General features: G+C 38.9%; 2 protein-coding genes across 2 annotated transcripts in view; both read right to left on the bottom strand.

The window, feature by feature from the left end:
• rimbp2b (RIMS binding protein 2b) overlaps positions 1-7,873 on the bottom strand; it is a gene marked incomplete at its 3' end in the record, with an annotated part of 94,337 nt that extends 86,464 nt beyond the window's left edge. Inside the window, 2 exon segments of the mRNA XM_014023438.1 lie at positions 6,600-6,728; positions 7,826-7,873. Coding sequence (XP_013878892.1) covers positions 6,600-6,722 — 123 coding nt within the window.
• Positions 7,874-10,013: 2,140 nt separating this feature from the next.
• On the bottom strand, positions 10,014-22,782 carry stx2b (syntaxin 2b). Its single transcript, XM_014023439.1, has 12 exons — positions 22,632-22,782; positions 22,437-22,565; positions 20,335-20,409; positions 20,167-20,266; positions 19,453-19,527; positions 19,294-19,367; positions 17,461-17,569; positions 13,355-13,428; positions 13,066-13,203; positions 12,803-12,913; positions 12,532-12,651; positions 10,014-12,372 (listed from the first exon to the last, which is right to left on the bottom strand). The coding sequence occupies exons 2-11, from the start codon at positions 22,464-22,466 to the stop codon at positions 12,556-12,558; spliced, it is 882 nt and encodes a 293-aa protein (XP_013878893.1). The 5' UTR covers positions 22,467-22,565; positions 22,632-22,782; the 3' UTR covers positions 10,014-12,372; positions 12,532-12,555.
• Between the last annotated feature and the right edge of the window lie 430 nt (positions 22,783-23,212).

The raw sequence follows: 23,212 nt of genomic DNA on the forward strand, positions 1-23,212 counted from the left end.
TATATATATATATACACATAGATGTGTTATCAAACATGTGCTCTATTTTTGCATACATATTTGGCATTGACTGTTATTACAGTCTGTCAGCAAAATATAGCTCCTCCCTGGAGCAAATTTATTTTTGATATATACAGCATTTTCATAACAACTGAAGGTAACAGTTACTTGATTGTGTTAATGAACTATGTGCCTAGAAAACACATTATACCCTCCTTTAAAAAAAACAATAGATAAAAATCTTCAACATTGAGGCTAATCAACATTAGCAAACACAAAAGGGCTACACCTTAGTTTCATAGATACTGAGCTAAAATTTAACGTGGTAGCTAAAAGTTTTACCCAATAAACACTCAAAGTGCTACACATTGTGCTAAATCTTTGTCCTAAAATTTAGCATCCGCCAGTCAAGTCACCACTGTCTGTTAGCAAAATATCTCATGAACCATTGGACAAATAGTGAAACTCTTGTGCATTTGCAACTTAACATTTAAAAATCAACCCTACTCAATATGGCTGCCACAGCTGATGGACTTTAACAAAAAAACATCTCCAACTCAGTCAGTTTTAGAGATACTGAGCTACATTTTAGCAGTGTTCAGTGAATGTCATGGTACTAACAGATCTTGTAAAATCTCACAAGATCACAGTAAATAGCACTATAAATCAAAGCAAAGTGTAACACCTTTTACCCTTCCAAACATGAGGTGATTTTAGTTTAAAACTCCGGCTTAAAAATTGGCAGAATAATGTGCATTCCTTAAAGGAATGTTAGGCTTTTTAGCTTTTTTTACAGAAACTATCCTCAGTAGAGTTGTAAATTTTCCCATGTAAAACAGTTCTAACAAATTAATATTAATAGATTGAATGTTTGACCTGCCATCTTGTGATATTGAGGCATGATCAACCACTTTAAGGTGAAAGATTAATGTTTAACTTTGTTACAATAGTGGGCAAAGTCAGCCTCAAGTTGTGCTTATATAAAAGGACTGATAGAGAAAAACTCCCACCCCTAGTGAAAAAAAATGCCCTCGATTATGTACAACAGCACTCCGTCTCTGTGGATATGCCCTCCATCCTACGCCCCGCGCAGCTAACGCATCCTCTCCCTGTCACCGTCACCGCTAACGCCGACAGACCGCTTTCACTCGTGCATTCAACTTCACTGGAGAGCCGACAAATTTGGGCTTGAGAGACGAACACTTGTCTCCTGTGCATAGTGAAGATAAAAGTCACACGCCAGCAGCTCAGGGATAACCAGAGAAATGATGAATGGCCGTGCCTGCTTGTCAAGGTGGGCAGGATGAGCTACAGCATGAATGAGAGTGTCGGGCCCGAGTACTCCCTCATATCAGAAGGTGTGAGACGAGACTGACAGGCCTAATTATGGAAGCTGTTAAAGTGATTGACCTTGGGAGGCRGCAAAAATTGACTCATGCCTGTGCAAACATGCACATCAAAATACTAAATATGTTCTGACTAACAAACCCACAGTTCAGCCTCTATTATCTCTATCCACTGCTCTTATTCATCCCTGTGACTGCCGCCTATAGGRTCTTATGTGACTGTAAAGTGAAGCAATTGGCAAAACATGCAAGKACTTGGACACTTTTATATCTTTGTATATGCTCCTGTCAACACGCAACATTACTGAAACCCATACACAGAGCCTGCACCTATAACACAGTTTGTGTTCATTTAACTGTCAAGTACTGTATTGATAACAGTCTGTTGGGGTTGATTATTATCCTCCACAAATGTTTAATAATATCTAATCAAGCAATTTGTTYTCCTATGTTTATTTTAAACATCTGTTTCTCTACCTTTTTGACTTTTCTTTCGTTTTAGAAGAATGTTCATCATTTAAAACTGAAGCATATTCCCCCGCATACATAATGTACCAAAAATTATTTCCAGTGACAACAGAGCAGTGATCAAACACCAAAATCATCCTAACAGATGTTAGACACACAGCTCTTCGGCTAAAGTGTTGAGTAAACACRCCGCAATATGTTTGCTCCCAGGACAGAAGACTGGAACCATATATGAAAATATGCCAATGGATCTTCTTTAATGCATGCAAATAAGGTCTGGTGTCCTCTCGCTTTCCCGTGGACTGTCAAACCTGCACTCCTGTGCAGAACAGCTCGAAACAGGCTCGTCCATCTCTCGAGAAATGCACATGAGTGTGCAAGAGGCAGCAGGGTGCATTTCAATTACCTTTGCCAATAAGAAATATTCTGATCCTCCTTTCCCCCCCTCGCCAGCAGCAGCCCGGGATACATGCAGCAGAGTCGGTACAACAAACCACGGCTCAGTAAAACATACACAGCTTGACAGCAGACAGTGGATGGCACATTACCTTCGTAGAGAGCGCCGATGAAATGGCAGGTGATTCCTACTGTACGAGGGGCGGGTGTGGGGGGGTGGGACAGGGAAGCAGCCAGCAGCAGAACCGGGACGATGGCTATGGCAGCTATGTTGCATAAAATGGTTCATCAGTGCTCGGCAGAAAGAGGCACAGCCAGGCAGCTCAAGGAGAGAGAGAGAGAGGGGGGAGACAGCCAGAGAGCATCGCTCAGCTCAGCTACAGAGGCTGTGCAGCAGAGCACACACACCAACACGCCCCCTTGCTTTCTCCCTCACTTTCACTCTCTCTCTCTCTCTCTCTCTCTCACACACACACACTCTCTCTCTCTCTCTCTCTCTCTCTCACACACACACACACACACACACACTTAGTCACACAGACTCAAGCATGCAGGGATGCAGAGGCAGTGCAGTGTGCAGCAGCACTGAGCAGCTCTCCCTCTCCAGGATGCCTTCGGTCTTCTTAGATCAGAACTGGTCATTCTCTGTCTTATTCTCAGCAGTCACAGACGATCCAGTCAATGGACGCTTCCAGGAACTTTTCCCAACGCTCTGCCTGCTCACCTAACCGCCACTGATGAGCGTCCATGATTGAAAGTGGCAAGGTCACATGAGGTCCTCTGGCAGTCCCCCTGGTCTGTGCTCCCAGTTTGGTTGCAGTGCCTCTCAGCTCCTCTGTTCTGCAAGCTGACACAGGGACAGAGAAGCCGTGCCTCGTCATGGGTCATTATGCCACACAGGCTCCCTGGAGGCTGGGCTTGTCAAACCCTCACTCACTGCACAGTGGGCCAGACCAATCAGCTATCACAAACAGCAGTAACATCATTACCATCCAATCTCAGATCAGGAAAGTGCAGAAGGGTATTAAAGAGGATTATTTGGGTCATCCTGGTGGTTTTTTTTTTCCACTATGAAGAAAAAGGAGAGGAGTACAGCGTGTACAGTGTGGCTGCCCTCTGTGGCTGACAGCGGTGCTGCACTCTGCTCTGAGATGWAGCACAGAGGAGGAGCAGGGCCCAAAACAAATATGCTTTCCCGATTGTTGACGCCTAGCAACCAAAGCAGCTCCTTACCTCTGTACCAGTGGGACGCTCTGTGCAGTCCCAGTCGAGAGCTTATATTGCACCACATCTGTTAAAGACTCACGGAGCCAGAACATCCCACATGATAGATGTGAAAGAATCCCACCCGTGTCATCTACCTGCTGTGGAAACGCTAAACAGGAAGGAGCTAGGTTCTGACAAGCAGCAGGAGAAGCGCCCGAAGTTTTCACGTTAACCTCTCTACAACCATGAATAAATTAAAAAGATTTAACTCACGTATTTTCTCCCCACTATGAAAAGCAGACTAGATGTGCTCGTCCTGGGTCGGTTCTTTGTACTCTACAGTGCTGCTGCTGATGCCCCAGTACCTTAGCGTATTAAAAGAACCGAAACCTGTGCCGACAGCTGTCAACAGATGTCAGAGGGCAGGACAGGAGCTCCAGGCCTGCCTCCGCCACACTGACTCACACACATGTGGAGATGTAAACAACTGCTTTGACATTGCCTTTAGTGGAAAGTTCTGCGTGTGAAGTACAAACAGAGTGTTGCAACAAAAATAATAATAAAAAAACACAAAAAGCTGAGCTTTTATCTGGGAAAAAATGAAATACTTGTGCAAACAGGCATTTTTTACATTTTGACATGATACTAATTTAGGCTGAGAAGCCGGAGGTCAGATTGTTCTCATTTTCTGCATCTTTCTCCTAAAAAGAAAAGCATAAAAGCAGGTCTTAATTACAACAGATGAGTGACACTGACTTCAGCCATTGAGAACGACAGCAGGTCCAGCCCTAAYTCCTGCTGTTTGATCGAGAAGTGACTGACTACCAAAGCCGTGTCTCAGCTCAGCACTTCTTATTTCCACATCCTTTGCCGRACTTTCAGCAGAACCATCCATTATGCAAATACGAGTCGCACAAAATCAGTGTCTCTTTCATCAGATCCTGGATTATTTTCAAGAGGCTGACAGACAATGGCAGCATTTGAGAACAAATTCCTGCTAATGTGTTTGCAGAAGCCCAAAAGAATTGAAGCCTTTCAATCGTTTGTACCRACAAAAATGCCTCTAAGCAGAATCCTGCACCGGCAGAGCTCTTTTTTTCGAGATCGCAGCTAAATCTAGTTAAAGAACAATTAAAGGGGAGTATTATATATTTCCTAGACAYACAGTTCAATTCTATACCACAACTAAGTAACTATGTTACCTTTGGTTGTTATGAAAATGCTGTATATATCAAAAATAAATTTGTCTTTGCATCATAAAAACRCCTGGAAATAGGCCTTTGTCTCTTTAAGAACTTCRTGTAKAAAAAGAAGCAGCATTRTGTAATATCAGTTTTGGAAAATGGCAACTTAGGATACAGTTGAATCTTACTCAAATGRTCCTACATCAGACCCATATATTTTCTGAAGAACTGAAGYGAGTACAGACTCTTATTTCAGCTTGGTAATACATTTCCCAGTCATCATACATGTACAAAAAAAGTTAAGTTACTTTTAATGAAGAATCTATAAACAGAAGTTTTATGAAGCTGTGATTTGTTGTAAGTATTAAAAGCTCAACAGATGTGCAGTTCCACCAGGTGTCTGCTAATTGCTGTTGCWGCTAGTGGTGGAGCTGTGTGGGGCAGGAGCTGCAGACTGAGCTCCAGGGAGGAGCTTTGTACAAATAGGTGGTGCTTTGTACCARCAAGTGTTTAGGCAGCTCCACATGGCTACAGGAGAATCAAAGATTTCTCAAACATGCAYGATTGAGTCAAAGCAACACTCTGGRTATGTTTATGATGAGGGAATGACATAACATGYCGATTTTGAATCTAACCCCCCGTAAAAAAACTCCTGTCCTGTTATAAATGTGTTACAACATAACTCAAACTGTATATTCTTCCTATTCTTATCTATGTGTTTTTGAACATGAACATGAAAACACTCATTGTAGCTCAGTAAATGAAATAGATTGATCAGCATGATGTATGAATGATGAATGTGARGGTTGTTTTCAGCAAACACAGATTCCTGTTTTCCCAAATAATACTGTCCTCTAATAGTTTTGTAATTTTACACAYGTTTTCCACTGTGGAAGATAAAACTTAATCACGTTTTGCTGAACCTCGAAGTCTGCCGTTTATCATCCAGTATTGGTCGACCAAGGATATTGGATTTGTTAAAAATAAAATCAGTATTGACTAAAACAGTTTTCCTACCTGTTGAGTGTGCAGTTTAATTGCTGCACTGTTGATACACAAGCAGTAATTTCAAATTTTTGTTGTCTCAGGTGGACTTTCATATTCGAGTCTATTGTTCARAAGACAGTAATTCCAGTAGCTAATGATACCATATTTTGTTTTAAAAAAGAACAAGATACTTWGCTTCATAGCTCACCTCGGTGTGCGTTATTTAAAGGGATAGTTTAGCTTTTCTCAAGTGAGTTTCTGCAGGAAGGTTATGGATAATTAGCATCTTACTTGTGTACAAAAAAAATAGAGAATAGAGATATCTGTGGTGTCAGTGGGTTTTGCCTGTTTAAAGAAAAGATAATTAACTAACTTGAACTTGCAAGTGAATTACTGTGCATTGTGAAATTGATGGTGAAGTAAAGGTTTATAAAATAGCTTTGCATTGCATGGCTATAATAGTTTTAAACCTGAGCTGTTTTAAGATGACAAAAATCCATTTTGGGCTTAGCTTCTTTTGAACTAGTCGTTAGCTTGTTAGTCTTGTCAGAGTTAAACAATTTCACCATTCTGTACTTAAAAAAAAGAGCTGAATAAACTCCTAAAGTTTGTTATAGCTAGTATTTGGTCTTATTATAAATGTATTTATACAATGGGCAAAAGCTAGGTAAAATAACAAACAGTCAAWACATTTTTCCACATATTTAGCTGTGGCTGAAAAGTTTGCTGAAAAAGAAAAGCTTAGTGACATTTTGCTTTACTTTATAAAATGCATCTTGCAAAATGGCACATCAAATAATTTCCYGCAACATAAAAATAACAAAAGCAGTAAATGCAGTCTATGGCTGCACAAGATCCTGATAGTGACAATAAAAGCCTTGGTTCAGAGTTGGAGGTTAAGGTCAGATTATGACTCCGGGCATCAGCTGCTGCTAATCCTGCCTGTACCCACACACACACACACAGTCAAATCAATTCCCTGAAAGCTTAACAAACAGTGCACTACGCTCACCTTATCTGGGCCTCTCATCCGATTGCTCTTCTTTGTCGTGGCCAACCTTTGTTTCTGGTTTACCGCCACTTCCTTGTGGGGTCGCAGGAGTTTCTCCACCTTGCAGATCTTCTGACAGCCCATTGTTCCCTGGCGCATAAAAACAGATAAGACGTGCATCAGTCACATTATACACGTCAGCGACATTTCCTCTTTGATATGAGTAAAAACACACCATGACTCAAGAGTTTGCATGTTTCCCCCAACGCTCGTCATGGTTAGCAGTGCGGGTTGATGTCATAAATCCAGCATRGTCAGATTATAAATATCTGTATTCAGCAGAGTTACGTAATAAAGGATGTTGGATTACTGTCAGTACATGGAGACACAAATGATGCCACAGCTGCCACAGGAAATACAAATACCACAGACACTCAAATGGACTTCTGTTTTTTATTCTAAAAACATATAATTTAATTATTAAGATTATTGGGAATATAGTGAAAATTTTACATTTAATTATGTAAAGAGATGTAACTTTCCTTTGCAACAGTAGTGTTTTTTGTTTTATTTTGTTTTGAACCAACTGTGACGTTTAAACTGTACCTTTTTTACTGGCTCAGATCTCTAAACTGGAGCTTTTATTGATCTTATAAATGTAATTTCCAACAGCTGGGGGCCTCATGTGACTACAGACTCATGACCCCCTACAGTGGTCCAGTCATCTAAAAACAGTTTCCACTCTGTCATCTATGACTGCAATACAAAACACACCATTAGCTATAGGGAGAATTTTATCTGCTGTCAGCTCCACTTTCAGTTAAGCCAAGCCTCTACAGTGCAGTTCAGTTCATTATAATATCAGTATTAATAACGTATAACATATACAATACATTTTTTTGCAAATAAGTGAAATTTCTCAGCTTATTTCCTACAAATTCTTTATGTAGTTTTGGTAAACAATTCATTGACAATTAGTATACAATTTTCAAATAAAGTGAATGAAAGAAAACTTTGTTCAGTTACGCCATTTAGATGCTGTCTCTCAAAAATGGTTAATATGAGGGATCGGAGTTAATGCTTAATTTTAGGTACTGAGATCAGGGATAGGCTGTCTAGGGCTAAATGAAGTTCAGTTTAGGTTCTGGGACGGTTAGTTGTCATGCATTTCTTACTCTTTTCAAAATTATGACAACAYGCTCCTCCTCTCGTTAATAACTGACACGAGGGGGGTACGCAGACGGTACCTGACCAAGCGTCACTATGTGACGAGTTGGGAGTGAAAATGGATTGGTCTCTCATCCAGTTGTGATGTCAGATCCATGGTGTGATGACCCAACAGCAGTCTTACAACTGCGTTAAAATGAGGATTGTTGAACAACCTGTGAAGTTGTACTTTAGTATCAGTTCAAATAAATAATCTTGTAGCATCAAATTATCAGCAGCAGGATGTTAAAACGGTTGTGCAAATGAATATATGATGAACTGAATCTGTACCAAATTTCCCTCTGGGATCAATAAAGTATTTTTGAACTGAACTGAATTGAATTAATGGCTGCATTGACAGATTTAGTTGTCACAGTGACCCAAAAGTCATCATGGACAACTTACTTCATAAACACAGAGACACACATGGCTGTCTACAGCAGGTGTTTGAAAAATTATGAGAAAATTAGTAAAGATCTGGAATGGAAAATGGACATTGCATGTAAGATCATGACTTTTTTTCTCATAATGTGACTTTTTTCTTGTAATAAAAAATATACARTATATTGTGTGGCCCAAATACGCTGTCGTAAAATATTTTGCAGTACTGTTTGTTTTTATTATTACTTGACATTATTATGTGGTGAAGAAGAAAAATCTTCACAACTTTGGCATTTTAAAATATATGCAAATAATAAAAAAAATGAGCGCATTCAAATATAGTCAGTAATACTCACTGGAGAAATAATTTCTAAATGTAARAAATCTATCCATCTTCTTTATCCCCTTTCCAGGTTTCAGGACAGCTGGTGCCTATATCCAGTAAATATATTTAAACAAAAGTTAAAATTTATTTTGTTTCTATATATTTCAGAAGCATGCGTGGGAATTCCATCAGAAAAGCACTAAAAACAAAAAAAGTGGGTCATGCAGAAATAAAACTATTCTAAGTGTATATACAGTATGTCATGCATTAAATACTGTAAATTCACATCAGAGACAAATAAAACAAATCTAGTGAAAACTTTTTGTTATATACAGCCATGGAAAAAAAAATAAAAGACCACTTTAAAATGATCAGTTTCTATAGGTATGTTTGAGTATTATTTTATTCTGTGAACTACTGACATGTCTCCAAAATTCCAAGAAAAAATGTAGTATTTATTTGCAGAAAATAAGAAATGGTTAAAATTACTATAAAGATTCAATTCCTTCAGACCTCAAATAATGCAGAGAAACCAAGTTTATATTCATTTAGAAACAACAGTACTAATGTTTTAACTCGGGAAGAGTTCAGAAATCAATATTTGGTGGAATGCTTTCAACCAAATAACTGTGCAGTGGTCTCTTAATTTTTTCCACAGCTGTATGTCTTTGAGCTTTAAGAGCACTAAGCTAAAAAGAATGAGAAAGTGAGTAAACTTTAGAAAAATTACATCAGATTAGATTTTTTAAACCTCTGATCACTGCTTTAATTCTAAGCCCTTCCACAGCAGAGCAGTCAGCCCATGTGAATACCAGGATGTAGATTCTGACAGCATTATGTCCCCACTTTACCTGTCAGGTCATAATGTTACATCTTACATGTCAGTCTGAAAAAGCTCCCTTACTGTCATCTCTGATGGTTTTCTTGTTGTCTGGCCTGGTGATAAAAGGTGATCTACATTAATGCAAATTTTATCACGTTAAAGTGTAATAAAGTTAGGCAGCAAAGGTGCACACTCAAAATATATATTCATCTACATTTAATATCTCCAGAATGTGATCATATTACTGATGATGTGCCCTGACTGGACTTAGACAGACTGGACAGATGTGAAAGACTTTTACTGACACATTCTCTAAGTGCACCTCTAAAGTTTCCTTAAAAAAAAAACATGTGAGGAAAATAACTTACCCTCCAGAGAGCCACTTCCACTTCCCCCACTAATCTTGTTTGGTTAATTACATGAAAATCAAGCTCTTTGTGCAAAGTGCTTATTAGGCTCAAAGTAAACAAAACCCTCTGCTTTTCTTTGTTTTCTTCTGCACAAACAAAATGTATCTGCTGATGAAAGAAGTGTGTGTGTGTGTGTGTGTGTGGGGGGGGGGGGTCCCACCTATGACCCAGAAATTCAGAGGTTTGTCACTTCAGTAATCTGGATTTGTGTGTTTTTAATCAATAAGTTTATCATTTTCAGCATGACAATACAAAAAGAACAATAAGAAAAATGTGTGTAGACCTTTAAGATTTTACTTTTTAATGAAGTTATTTAATTTTATAGCTCCAGTATAAAATACAAAATGTTAAAATGTGTGCTCTTGAAAAAAAAATCCCAAAAAGTGGCCACTGCACCACTTTTTCCAGAACAAATATTTCAGTCATGACACACAAAGACTATCATAAATACAGTTCAATAAGTTAATTCATTAAGCAGAATGTAAAGAAGACATGTGAGATCTGCTGTGTCACTGATTGTTCAAACTTAGCTAAGGAAATGAAAATGAATGCTATTGAGTTCTTAGGTATTTTCTATTTCTAAAGAACATTCACTAAAAGAACATGGGAGCAGGCATGAAAACATTTAAACTCAAACTGCATCAGCTGTTGAAAGAGACAATTACATTTGTCAAAACTTTGTACAACTCTAGAAAGGCTTGTTTTTGTGACTAAGATTGTTTTCTGGTTTTTAATCAGATGTTTATGTGTGCATGACGTGAAGCTGCAACACAGCTGAGGAGGTCCATGTTATTAAAACAGATGGATTATTTTTATATATAAGAACACAGATCATTTTCCAAACTGTTACAATATTGCTTTAAAATATATTAAAACATATCTAATATATCTAAAGGTTCTGTCAGACTATATTTTATACAACTTAAGTGACATTCCAGGTTACAACTTATGTCGATGAATGTATATTTTGTCCAACACACTGGAGTGCATTAAAGATGGAATAAAATTTTTAATTTACTGGAAGCCTTGTTTGGATGTAAACATTCCTTACTGCCAATGAGTTGAACAAACACATAACCTATGAGTAAATTAGTCATAACAAAATTTTCACAAGTTGGTGTAAGTTGTCTAAAATGTCATTGTTTGACAGTGTTGAATGAAAATATAACTTGTGAGAAAGTCATCCATAACTTGTCCAAAGATTATTGCGAAATCGGGTCAAAACTCAGCACAGTAATGTGTGAATTTTGGTCAGATTTCGCCTTTCCAACAATCTTGATTCCCTGTTTATAGTGATGGCTCTAAAAGTAATCTTATGAGATATTCCTGCCAAGTGTGGTGTGTTACGAGTGATCTAATCGGCTTGGAAAGACACCTGAACTACTTCGACCTCAAATCTGGGAAATTCAACATATTAAATACGTCTTGGCCCGATATCCCAGCGTGTGTGGTGTTTCCCCGGGGACAAACAAGCATACAGCCTGTCAAATGTGACATGTAGCCCATCAGAAAACAAGGTGATGAAAACACGAAAGGAAATCCAAAATACAGAAGACAAAACAGCAGCTATGGACATCAGAGACATCTTTTTGTTTTGTCTCCGTTAAAAGTAGTCCACAAACGATTGCCATTGCCTCGTCCTCATCTGCCATTTTATCTACTATGAGCTCATGTTTGATCTCAAGAGATTTTGTGAGATTTCCCATCTGACGTGTAAATGTTCGTGAGAGAAATCTATCCGTGTATGGTGTGTTGTCTTTTGTCGTTTGGATGTACACCACACTGTGGAACCAAACCTGTTATATTTGAGATTTTTTTATCTTCATATGTGGACTCTCAGTCTTTGAAAATCAACCGACAATTTTAAAATCTTGCCGTGTGAACCAGACATTATTCATAATGTAAACAAACATATGACAGTGATTTTTGACCTGCTGTATGCAGAGCTTATGCCCAACATTAAGTTTGCGTGGCATGTTGTGATGTAACATTTAACATGCTAACATTGCACATAAGCTCTGCAGTAAATGTACTCATCTGGTTTCCAATGTATGAGTAACTTACATGTAACATGTAAACTTGTGCATAACCTATCTGTCACATACCTGTAACCTATGCTTAACTTAGCAAAACATCGGCATACAGTGGAAATTTTGTGCATGTATGTTGGCATCAGTGTACAACTTATTATATATCAGAGTAACCTATTTAAAACTTACACCACTTACATCAGCATGTGTGCCATTTTTTTCCCCCAACATTGATGCTATATGTTGCTACGAGACAGCCACTCAACAGGAAAAAAAGCAACAACAGAGAGAAAAAAAGTACAAATATGATGTAACGTCAGTGAGATCCTCACATTCTGGTTTGGGCATACAGCGCTGCTCCTGAACAGCTTAATTTTAAAAAGTCTGATGTAACTCATTCAAAGTGCTTTAAATCCATCATAGTTTTGTTCCTCTGTGCTAAAGGCATCTTCTTTGTAAAAGTGGTGAATGGAGAACGGCAGTCGTATTGTGAAGCCAGCCAAAGTTCATCACAGCTCGCTGTGAGGTTCGTAAATGAAAAAGTCCATTACCCAAAGACTCCAATTAAAATGATGAGTACAAGAAGGAGACTTCCACACACGGCGAGGTAGAGGAGTTTCTATCAAAAAAAAGGACTACATCAAAGTCAGGAAAAGGAAGAGCTGCTTTCAGATTTATAGTAACTTGTCACAGATGAATGAACAGAGTCAGAAGAAAATAATGGGATGGATGAACATTCAGTTCAAGAAAGGGGGGTTAATGGGTGTGGAAGTGTTACCTGACACAGTAGTCACAGAAAGTCTCACACAGCACGTTTGGTTAGYCCAACAGACAGGCCAACAATTAGTGCGATGACAGCAAGCAGGATCAACAGAGCAAAGGCAAGGATGATGTATTTCTGCAAATAGAAATTGCTACATGAACTATAAAAAAGGCCATGTTTATTYAATGCTATGAAGGAAGCAATGTGAAGGTTATCAAACCGTATATCTTGTCTCATTTGCATCTTTTATATTGAGATGTATTAGTATTTGAATGGTACCACATACCCTGCGTGATTTCTTCTGGTATCTCACCGCCTTTTTAGTCTCTTCTTTTGCACGACAAATATACTCAGCTGCATTCGAGACATTATTCTCGATGTTGTTCACCATATCACCCTGTAGAAATACTCCATTTCAGTTTTTTATTACAATTTGTGCACTTGGTTCGTTAGTGACACTTACTCTACACTTTTAAGGTTTGAGATAAGATTGGTGACAGCATTTGACACTAACCCCTCAATAAAGCTTCTCGTTTTTACAGTCATTACCTGAGTTTCTACCAGCATTGCCATGTCCATGAACATTGCATGAAGCTCTCTGATGCTGGACTCCAAACGCATAATGTCCTGGTGACGAGACTCAATCTCATTCACAGCCTGCCGTGTGATTTGGGAATCAGAAATGATCTGAAACAGAAACATGGACAATGTATGCCCATTTGAAAACACAGGTTTTTATGTATCAAAGAAAAATAAACAGGAAGTTGATCCGTGCCTACTCCAGATGACTGACTTCTGCATAAACAAGATGAAAATGCAAATGTAGGAGAAAACATACATCAGATGTGAAGATTGATGGATTTCCACTTTCCAACATGTCCTCCAGTTCTTCATTGGTGGTCACTCTTCCAGCTCAGATAAGAATAAAACACAAAGAAAGTTTAGCTGCTAATTATATTGGATTCAGCACATCCCCAACAAAATGGCAGTGGTCACGTTTTTATACTACGTACCATTGGTGTAATTTGCAGGGGGGCTAAAGGGGTTATGACCCCCACAAAAATTTGATCCAGTCAAAATAACCATGCCAATGAAATAACATCATTTGCTCTAACATAGCAGAAATTCTATAGTTAAATTCATAGCATTATTATTGTTAATCTATAGTCTTTAGGCTTATTAGCAAGAAGTAGGAGTGATGTCGGCAGTACTTTCTATTTTCATCAAAAACAGAGTTGCAATTAAGTGCAAAATTGTCATGCACAAGTTTTCTGTGGGGGAACAGAACCGTGTACGTTTTAAACCAGAGAGACAACCAGGCTCTACTCTCCACCCTGGCAGCAGCTATGCTGTTCGGCTTGGTCCAGTGTGTCTCCATGTTTCCAACTGTGCACATCGGCGCTGTTTCAGAACCTCCTCTCCGGTTGTGGTTCTATAAGCGAGTAAGCACACTTACGAATTTGACATCAGCAGAATGCTGCCCGTGGATTAGCTCTGGGATTAATGGACAGAATAAAGGAGAGCGCAGCTTTTGTTTTGGAATACAAGCGCGCAGTGCTAAATGCTGCTAAACTCCCTGCAGGAACGAGAGGCTAATCTCCACATGATGCTTGGACTGTAGAAAGTGGAAATGCGGCAGTAAGAAAGGTAGCTATCAATTTAATTAACTGACTAATTCTTACTATTTWCACTTGTTTTAGTGAAGATTAAGTGCAATGATCATGTTGTTTTGGGCACAGTCAGTTAAAATGGAGCTGTAGACTCTTAACTTTGAACATTTGGACATTGGACAATAATGTGGGGTTTTGTTTTGTCCCCACCTTCAGTTTTTCCCACCATAAAGCAGCACCAGGCTGACAGGTAGTAAAAAAATAACTGGAGTGATTCTGAATTGTTATTTTACACTTTAAAACTACATTTTGTTTTTATTGTTTTATTTTTCAGGGTCTTATAATTTATTTTATTTGTATTTATTTTATTTGAATTTATTTATATTTATTTTATTAAATTGTAGAATGTTTGACTTGATCAAGACTTTTCTAAGATTTCACACTACAAAATGGGTAAAAATGTGCGATTCATACTGATATGGTATCGGGTCAATATCGGTATCGTATCGGAAGTGAAAAAGTTTCGGGACACCTCTAGAAAATACCATTATGGGTCAGGAGTTTGGTTTAGGACTAATGTGTGAATTGAGTTTAGGTTAGGCTTTGGGTCAGGTATGTGGTTGAGAGGTTTTTCCCTGCTGACTCAGCCCAACATCAAACAAGCATCAATGAACAAGCAAGTTTATCAGAAAAATATGATTTTGACTTGTAGAACTGACTGGATGAGATCTCCATCTTCTTCTGCTTATCTGTAGTCATACCGTGGAGGCAACAGGTCCAGGAGAGACATCACTCTCCCCAGTAATACTTTCCAGCTTGACCCGGGGGATCCTGAGGCGTTCCCAGGCCAGAGAGGATACATAATCCCTCCAGCGAGTYGTGCCTGGAATCTCTAAAAGGAGGCATCCAGGAGGCATCCTAATCAGATGTCTGAATCACCTCAATTGACTCCTTTCGATATGGAGGAGCAGCGGCTCTACTCCGAGCTACCCCTGGATGATGGAGCTCCTCATCRTACCTCTAAGGCTAAGCCCGGCCACCCTATGAAGGAAGCTCATTTCTGCCGCTTGTATCTGGGATCTTGTTCTTTCGGTCATGATCCACGCCTCATGACCTGAGAGTTGGAACGACAGAGCAGTCCCCTCCACAGAATCGCCACCTTAACATGGTGGAGAGGTTTGAGTACTCCCATGATCCAGGGGGCTATGATCCCRGCGAGCGCCTGGAGGTCAAGCCTTGGCTCCTGGGGCTCGGCCGGTYGAAGCCCGAAAGGACTAATGGAGGCCTGTGGGGAGGACCATCAAGGTCAGGGGCAATGCATGCCGGGCAGCAGGTGAAGGAGGGTCCCTGATCAGGCTGATTCCTGGTGGCAAAGATGGGCTCTTAGGACTGGATGAGATGAGGGACAAAATATAAGCTGCAATTTTACCATTCACTTAGTGAGGGGACAACCAGTGGACCCAGAGGGTTGTTGACCTCATCAAGATCAACACCTCCAGGTACATCTGATCGTAACCCCACCCCCTACCCTACTGTCTTCTCTAAAGCTAGAATGAAAGCAGGAAGGGTGAGGACAACTCTGAGGCCTGAAGTTAACGCAGCTCATGTGTTGTCTTGTACCACATAAATAATCCAGCAGAATAAATTTAACAGGACTTTGATATCTCCCTGGAGCTGTGTGTCAACATTGTGCATGCAGGCAAATCTTTATTTCAAGTGAAAAGTAACAAAGAAAGATGACTTCAGTTAAACAATTACATTCTTTGCCTAACCATTAAGACAAAAAAAGTTWAATTTGTATTTAGTGCCCAGAAGGATACACAAGGAAAAAGCTGAAATCTAAAGGTTAAAAAGACAAAAATAAATAAATATAAGATAAMTGCAGGTGCTCCAAACCCTTTTGTTGCCAAATGTTTAGTGATCTACTCCAGCTGATTAAGGTGATCAGCTGAAGACTTGCCTTTTTATTTCTCTTCATCTGATTGTCACATAGTCTCTCATAAAAATAGAAGCAATAATTTTTCCAAGTTTCCACGTCTGAGTCTTTTAACAAGTATCATAAAGGTTAAACTCGAATCTATATCAAGACCTATTTACCAGACTTTCAAAAAAAAATAGAATGCATCTCTTCTCTTTAATCATTTTTTCAGGTTTATTTCATGGACATGTGCCTCAAACCACTGATTGTCAAAGCAGCTTGGTTCATGTTGGTCTGTAAATGTCTTAGTGTTGTCCACAAATACACACTATTCACTCATTTCAGGCTAAATTTAACGTTAAGTCAAAAGCTGTTTGGTTGTTTAAGCATTTTATGGAAATATTCTAACATGAATCAAGTACATTTTTAATTTGTTCTCATTTTTATAGCTATCTTTCAGGGTTGCTAAAACTTTTGACCAAGACCGTACATTTTATATTAGTCATCAAATGTAGAAATATTTAAGGGAGCAGGAGCTTAATGTCACACAAACACACACAGCACAACAGAACACGGCCCTGAAACTCTGTAAAGAGAAAGCTTTGCCTCCTGTTGTGCAACCCTCTCCCTGGGGAGGCGGATCTCTGTGCAGGTGCTTGTTGTGTCACACACCTTTTGCAATAGCGATTCCTCGGAGAGACCAAAAAACCGAGCAAAACACGCACACCTCTGAGAACGGAGACATCAAGGAGAGGGTCTTGTCTCTCCACAGAACATTTTCATTAAATCCTGCAAGTCCAGGGCAGCACAGACAGAGGTTGTGTGTAATTTCTGTCTAAAGGGTGAACGTCTGTTTCACAAGCCTGGCTGGCCTCTGCATATTTCCTGGGCAACGCCGACACCGAGAGACATCTCCAGTATCAGTATCAGTCCTGGAGTACACAGGGACTGTGGGGAAACAGTCCCTATTTTTCTCTCTTTTCACTACCGTCTCATGTTACCCATACATGGAGAATCTAATGAACCTATATGTGTCACAGTTATTTTTAGCAGAAAACCACAGAACGTGGCAGAGAAATTATGGAAAATATCACATTTCAAACTACTGAACATGTTTTTGTCCCCCTTAGTTTTACTCTCCAGCTCAGATTTGAATAAAATGCTGATTGTCTACAGTTTGGTTGTGATTAGAACAGGACACTACTGCTTTTTACATGAATATTTTATCTCTGGATTCTTGTGTTCTGTGCTCCCAAACTGAGAATGTGTATTCAAGAAGACAATGCAAGAAAAAAAAAGGTGTTCCTTGCTTTTAGTTTCATTGATAACAATGTTGAAAGTAACCATCTCAAACAGGACAAAATGTTTTGGTTTCACATWGAACCAGGGGATCCTGTCTTTGTCTTTGTCACCTACTTATCTCCAGTTGTCTCTGGATCCTTCCTTTGCTCCGTTCTCGAAACGACACCTGAGTGGCGTTGTACTGGGTCATGACCTCCACAAACTTCCTGGATAGCACCGTGTGCTGAGGGGAAGTGAGGAAAAAAAGATGACAAAGGATGAGAATGTGCTGCAAGTAYTTTAGAGAGGCCACCACAGAACTTAAGATGCTTATAGTATATTAACTTAGCACAAAAAATAATGAAATTTAGATTTGGTATTTTATTTCTTTGTTGTAACAATGCTTCTTGACAATAAGTCTTAAAACGTAGGAAAGCCTGTTGAATTCCTTTTAAATGGTGCCACATTTGTAAGGAACATGGGATGAGCAGTAAAGCTGAGTATCTGGGCTGTGCACATGAAAAGTTAGCCAAATCTTCTCTGCCAAACAGCCTACTTTGTTGYTGTTTTTAACACTTGTTCTGAGCTTGTGGTYCCCCCAGGTGCTGCCAATCCGGTTTAAGATTGGTTTAAGATTCAGAGAGAATTAGAATGTAAGGATAATATTTAWATGCACCGTAAAAATCAAGAGAACCTGCATTTAATTGTCTGTGTGTTTGCTTGTATGCAACTGATTAATGTCTAAAATGAATGAACTCCATTCAAGATTGCCACCACTGTTACTGTAACTGATCTTAACACAAAAAATGTCTCAAACTCTGTCAATTTTACAGATAGTGAGCTAAAACTAGATACTTCATAGCGGTAACATAATGACCCCCGCATGCACAATTGCACCAGAACTCAGAAGTCTTTATTCCTAATAAATGTCACGCTACTAGGTGCATCCCAAAATTGTAGTGGTTTGGGTGGGGGTCATTTTTTTGGGGGGCGCGCTGATGGATAGCCCCTCATCAGAGCTAAACAACCAAAGAAATCTGAAGCTCCTATGTTTAATAGTTTTTGAGCTATAACAAGTTTTGTATGTCCAGATACCCATATTTCAGATAAATTGGGGGTCTGTGGGGGGTGGGGGCACTGAATGTGGGCCTGATGGATAGAGCTTCATCAGAGCTAAACAACAAAAGAAATCTGAAGCTTCTATGTTGAACAGTTTCTGAGTTATAAGCGATTTTGCATGTCCTGACACCCCCACTTTGAAAGGAGCCCCCTCCTCAAATATGGGGTCTATCGTAAAACCGTTGGCTGGTGCAGTGTAGGTCAGACTCATCTACAGTCCTGCCAAATTTCATGTTGATCGGTGCAGCYGTTTTTGTGCTACGGTTGACAAAAAAAATTACTGAAAATAAAAAAACGTACGAAAACAACATGACTCCCGCTTACGCTTTGCGTGCGGGGGTCATAATTAGGTGTAGTAGAAGCCAAGAGTCATTCCCACTCGTACTCAAAGAACTAACAGATATCATGAGCATTGTTTAAAACTTTGGCATGAACAGTTGAGGTCATCCCTGCCTGTCTGTTAGCAAACTATTTCATGCACCGCTGGACAAATTTTAATAAAGATAAAAAAATAATAATAATAATGACTCATTCAAGATGGCAGCTAGAGTGGACATTAGTTGACGGAAAAATGTCTTTAACTTGGTCAGTTTTACGGATATTGAACTAAAGTTTGGTGTGTTGGTAGAACAGTCGTGCCGAACAGATTGTCTGAAAAATATCAAATCTTACAAGATTTCTTTAAAATTTTGATGTTYAAGGCAGTGGGTGAAAGTTACACATTCCAAGTATTTCTAATTCCTTTTATTGAATAAACAATTGATAAATCAAAGCAAAAACATTGCTATTTGGATGGTATAAGTATTAACTGTGTGGAAAAACCTCTGGTCATTGGACSGTTTGTCTCACCTGTGTTTTCTGGATCCTGAAGTCGACAGAAGCTCTATTAGCAACATCATCTTTTGGCATGTTTTGTTCCATGGCTTCACAAAAAAGCAGTTATGATTACATCACGATACATCAATATAAATGTTTGTCATGTGTCATCAGTAAAAGTGTTCAACTCACATTTTAGCTTAGCTCGCACCACATTGGCATTCCCTTTGATATCGTTGGTCAGTGCACTCAGCTGATTCTTGGTACCTTCGCACGCAAAAAGGGATAAACATTAGTTTGTGTTTATTTACCAGATTTTAACAAATCTCCACAAGTCTGTAAATATTGAGTTACTGTGATTCAGTTTGGCTCCTATACAAAGGTTTACAGCAGTGGTCAAAAAGCAAAAAGGTCTTTGTTTCTTTCTTTGGTGAGTGATAAACACAGATGATGTTGGGGCTTTGTGAACCGTGGTTTATGTTATCCAGGAAATCTCAGCTCATGTAAAGAATAAAGCCAGGAAATTATGTCTTTTCTCATTTTGTTGTTTCAAATCATTAGAAAAGTGTTGGATGATCATTTGAAAACATCAAAAATAAAGCCTCTGAGTGGTTTATAAAAGGATCAGACAGGCCTTGAACTACAATAGTCTGAGGATTTTTGAAAAAAAAAAAAAGACTTGTTTCCTTTGCAGATTTCCGGCCTGCAAACTTTTCATTTCCAACCGAGAGCAAAAGGCAACAGAGGAAACAAGACATCTGCTGCATGTCCACAAAGTCCAAATCTGTACAAGCAGCTCTGTTCAGTTTCAGCCTTATTGGCACAGCAGAAAAAAATCACAACACAAAGTGGTCTCTGTCATACTGTGTCGACTGAGAGTTCAACCTTCTCTAAAGACAAACTTACTGTCGTCTGGGTTGGGTGCAGACAGGATCATGCTGTGTACCTTCCTCACCTCTTCCACTTGGTAGGAGATCTTATCGATCAGCCCTCTGACCTCCTCCACCTGAAACCGACCAATAAACACCTTAAAGACTCACTGAGTTATCCAGGAGTTTACGCTCACACACCCACCCTCCTGAAATATGTCTCCATGAAGCCGTCAGTGTCCACAGAGACCGTCACATCCTCCTCAGCTTGTGTGTTACTCTGTGCAGATGAGAAAATGGGTTTCAGTGCGTGGGTCCTGCAGCCTGTGGCTCTGGATGCAGACCTTCAACCCTCTTTTTGCAGGTTTTCTTGTACAAGGCTTTTCAAATTGTGCCTGATGATCAAATCTGCAGTAGAATGACTGTAATAACAGGTTGGGTTGCCTGGGTGAACCATGCTTTTTAACAGAACTTAGAAGAAATGTCTGTGATTATACAGAAATGTTCACTTCTGTAACAGAACTGCCAAAATTTGACTTGAGCTTTCACTAGAATGTTTTCCATATGCAGTGATCAGTTTTACTGTTGAGCTAATATACTTAGGACAAAAATAAAGTAAATTTGTGTTTGGTAGAATTTTTCTTTGTTGTAACAATGATACTTGGCAAAAATTCTTTTTACATAATTGTAAAGCCTGTTAATTTTCCTTTCAAATGGTCAGATTTGGAAGGAACATGCATTTATGGGATGAGCAGTAGAGCAGAGTATGTGGGTTGCTCACACGTAAAATTAACCAATTCTTCTTTTTCAAACATCTTATTTTGCAGTTATTTTTGACACTTGTTTTGAGCTTCTGGTACCCCCCAGGTGCAGCCACTCAGGTGCCTGATTGGCAACCAGTGCCAATCTCAGATCTCCACAGTCTGAGACCAAATTCTAGCCTCTAAAATGCCTGTTGAAGAATGAGATGCCATCCCACATCAGTGTGTGACTATGCTGGTGAGAAGCATGAGGAGGTGGTGCCAGGCTGTTGTAGCTGTGTATGGTTCTTCCATGATTCTGTGGCTCCTGTTTGTTAAATGAATAAACTGTTACACTGCCAATATGACTTGTTTCTTTGAACTTTAATCATCCAGTCCACCAAACRAATCAATGTCAATTTAAGCTGTTTGTCAAAATTTTCATGTGCATAACTCTACTGCTCATCTAAGAAATGTATGTTCCTTACAAATGTTTCACCATTTCAAAGGGAAATTAACAGGCTTTCCAACAATATACTATATATACAATATACTATATAAACAATATTGCCAAGAAGCATGGTTACAACAAATAACATATAAACACAAATTTCCTTACTTGTGCACAGTTTAGTTTGTTAGTCTAATTTCATACTTTGTTTATGCAGCAATCTAAAATGAAGTCAGAAAATGTTCTCTAAATCTGACAGAAGAATCTCATTTTTTCTATAAAATGGAGTAGTTTTTCATAAAATTTAAGATAAAGACAAAACAAACAAAAAACATACCCATCATACAGTATATTTAAACTTCCTAACTAAACTTCAGTTCTTTCTGCAGAAGAACTGAAGTTTTTACTTGTTCTTTTACATAGATCTGTAGTTCTAAATAGAACGTGTAATTTTATTATTCCTACAACTTGTCACTGAATAAACAATTTCTCAGTGAAGCATAAATGGCACTTTAAAAAAAATGTTGATTTCGTGACTTCAAAAGATGTCTTTATTCCAGAGGTGTGTCATAAATGGGCTTAACAGAACTTAGGCCTTTTTACTTTGTGCTGAGATACATTCTGGGTTTTTTTTTTTTTTTGTTTTTTTACTTTTCTTTAAAAGGTACTACATTTAAATAAATTAAACACTGAATGGCCTATGCTTTGTATGTTAATGTTTTAAACAACAAAATGGCCTCAATATGTTAGAACTTCAATTATGTCAACATCTACTTCACCAAGTTTTACCTTAATATTTGTAATATTGACGGAGTTATAGAATTATTATTTTTTGCCTTACTTTGATTAGCTCTGTTAGCTACCTTGAATGCAGTTGGCACAATAACTTATTTGTTTAGGTGTAGAAGAAAAAACATTCATCTATGTATATTTTTGTTTAGTTTTTGAAACTTTATTTATTTATCGCCTTTATTCTAAAGTGGTGTAACTAAAACAGCCATAAATGTTGCTGAAATACAAACAGACATACATTTCAGTGAACTGTAAAAGGTTTGGGGGATGTCTGAGCCCACCCCTCTCTTTCAGGCCCACCGCCTCTGTTAGTTAAACACTTACAGCGGTCAGCTCAGCCAGCCGGTCCCTCATCGTCCTGGTCCGGTCCGTGGGTCTCCTGCTCTGATGAGTTCAGCAGAACATCCTACAACCCTCCATGTGTGCACTGCCAGCCAGCCGACATCCAGGAAACTGAAGACAAGATGGTGTGAAGCAAAGAAAACAGAAACTAGACAAAAATCCAGGCTCCACATTCACCAAAGTTTGAATCCAAAACGTGTTTTCAGCGAGTTTTTCTGTTTTACGCAAAAACTCCCCAACATAAGGTTCATCTGTTCTTCCTGAAACAGGTCGATGTTTCCCCACAGCGACTTCAATCCCCTCCTCCTCCTCTTCACACACCTCTTTCTTTCACACAAACACACACACACACACACTAACACACACGTTGTCTTTTTTTTTTTTCAAACCACAGGATAGATAAAATAAATTTGACGCCAAAAAGAAAAAAAAAAAACGAAAGAAAATGTAAGGAAAAAAAAACTTTTAGTAATACCGTATATATGTTTTAAGTCCTGCATTGAAGCCTAACGTGCCACCGTGAATTAAAAAAAAAAGTAAAATAAAAACTGAAAACCATGTCAGCACCTCTCCACGGTTATATGAGAAGGTTTGATAAATAAATAATAAACAGGTGAGCTGGAACGTGTGGTCAGATGACCTAATGTTGTTGTTTACCTGGACACATGGTGGCGCTGTTTACCTTCAAGCTCGCTTTGTTGGACAGATCAATCTGCTGACCACAGGAAGAAAACTGCTTGGGCAAGTTATTATTATTA

This window comes from Austrofundulus limnaeus, unplaced genomic scaffold, assembly GCF_001266775.1.
Source record: "Austrofundulus limnaeus strain Quisiro unplaced genomic scaffold, Austrofundulus_limnaeus-1.0 Scaffold369, whole genome shotgun sequence".
Lineage (NCBI taxonomy): Eukaryota > Metazoa > Chordata > Actinopteri > Cyprinodontiformes > Rivulidae > Austrofundulus > Austrofundulus limnaeus.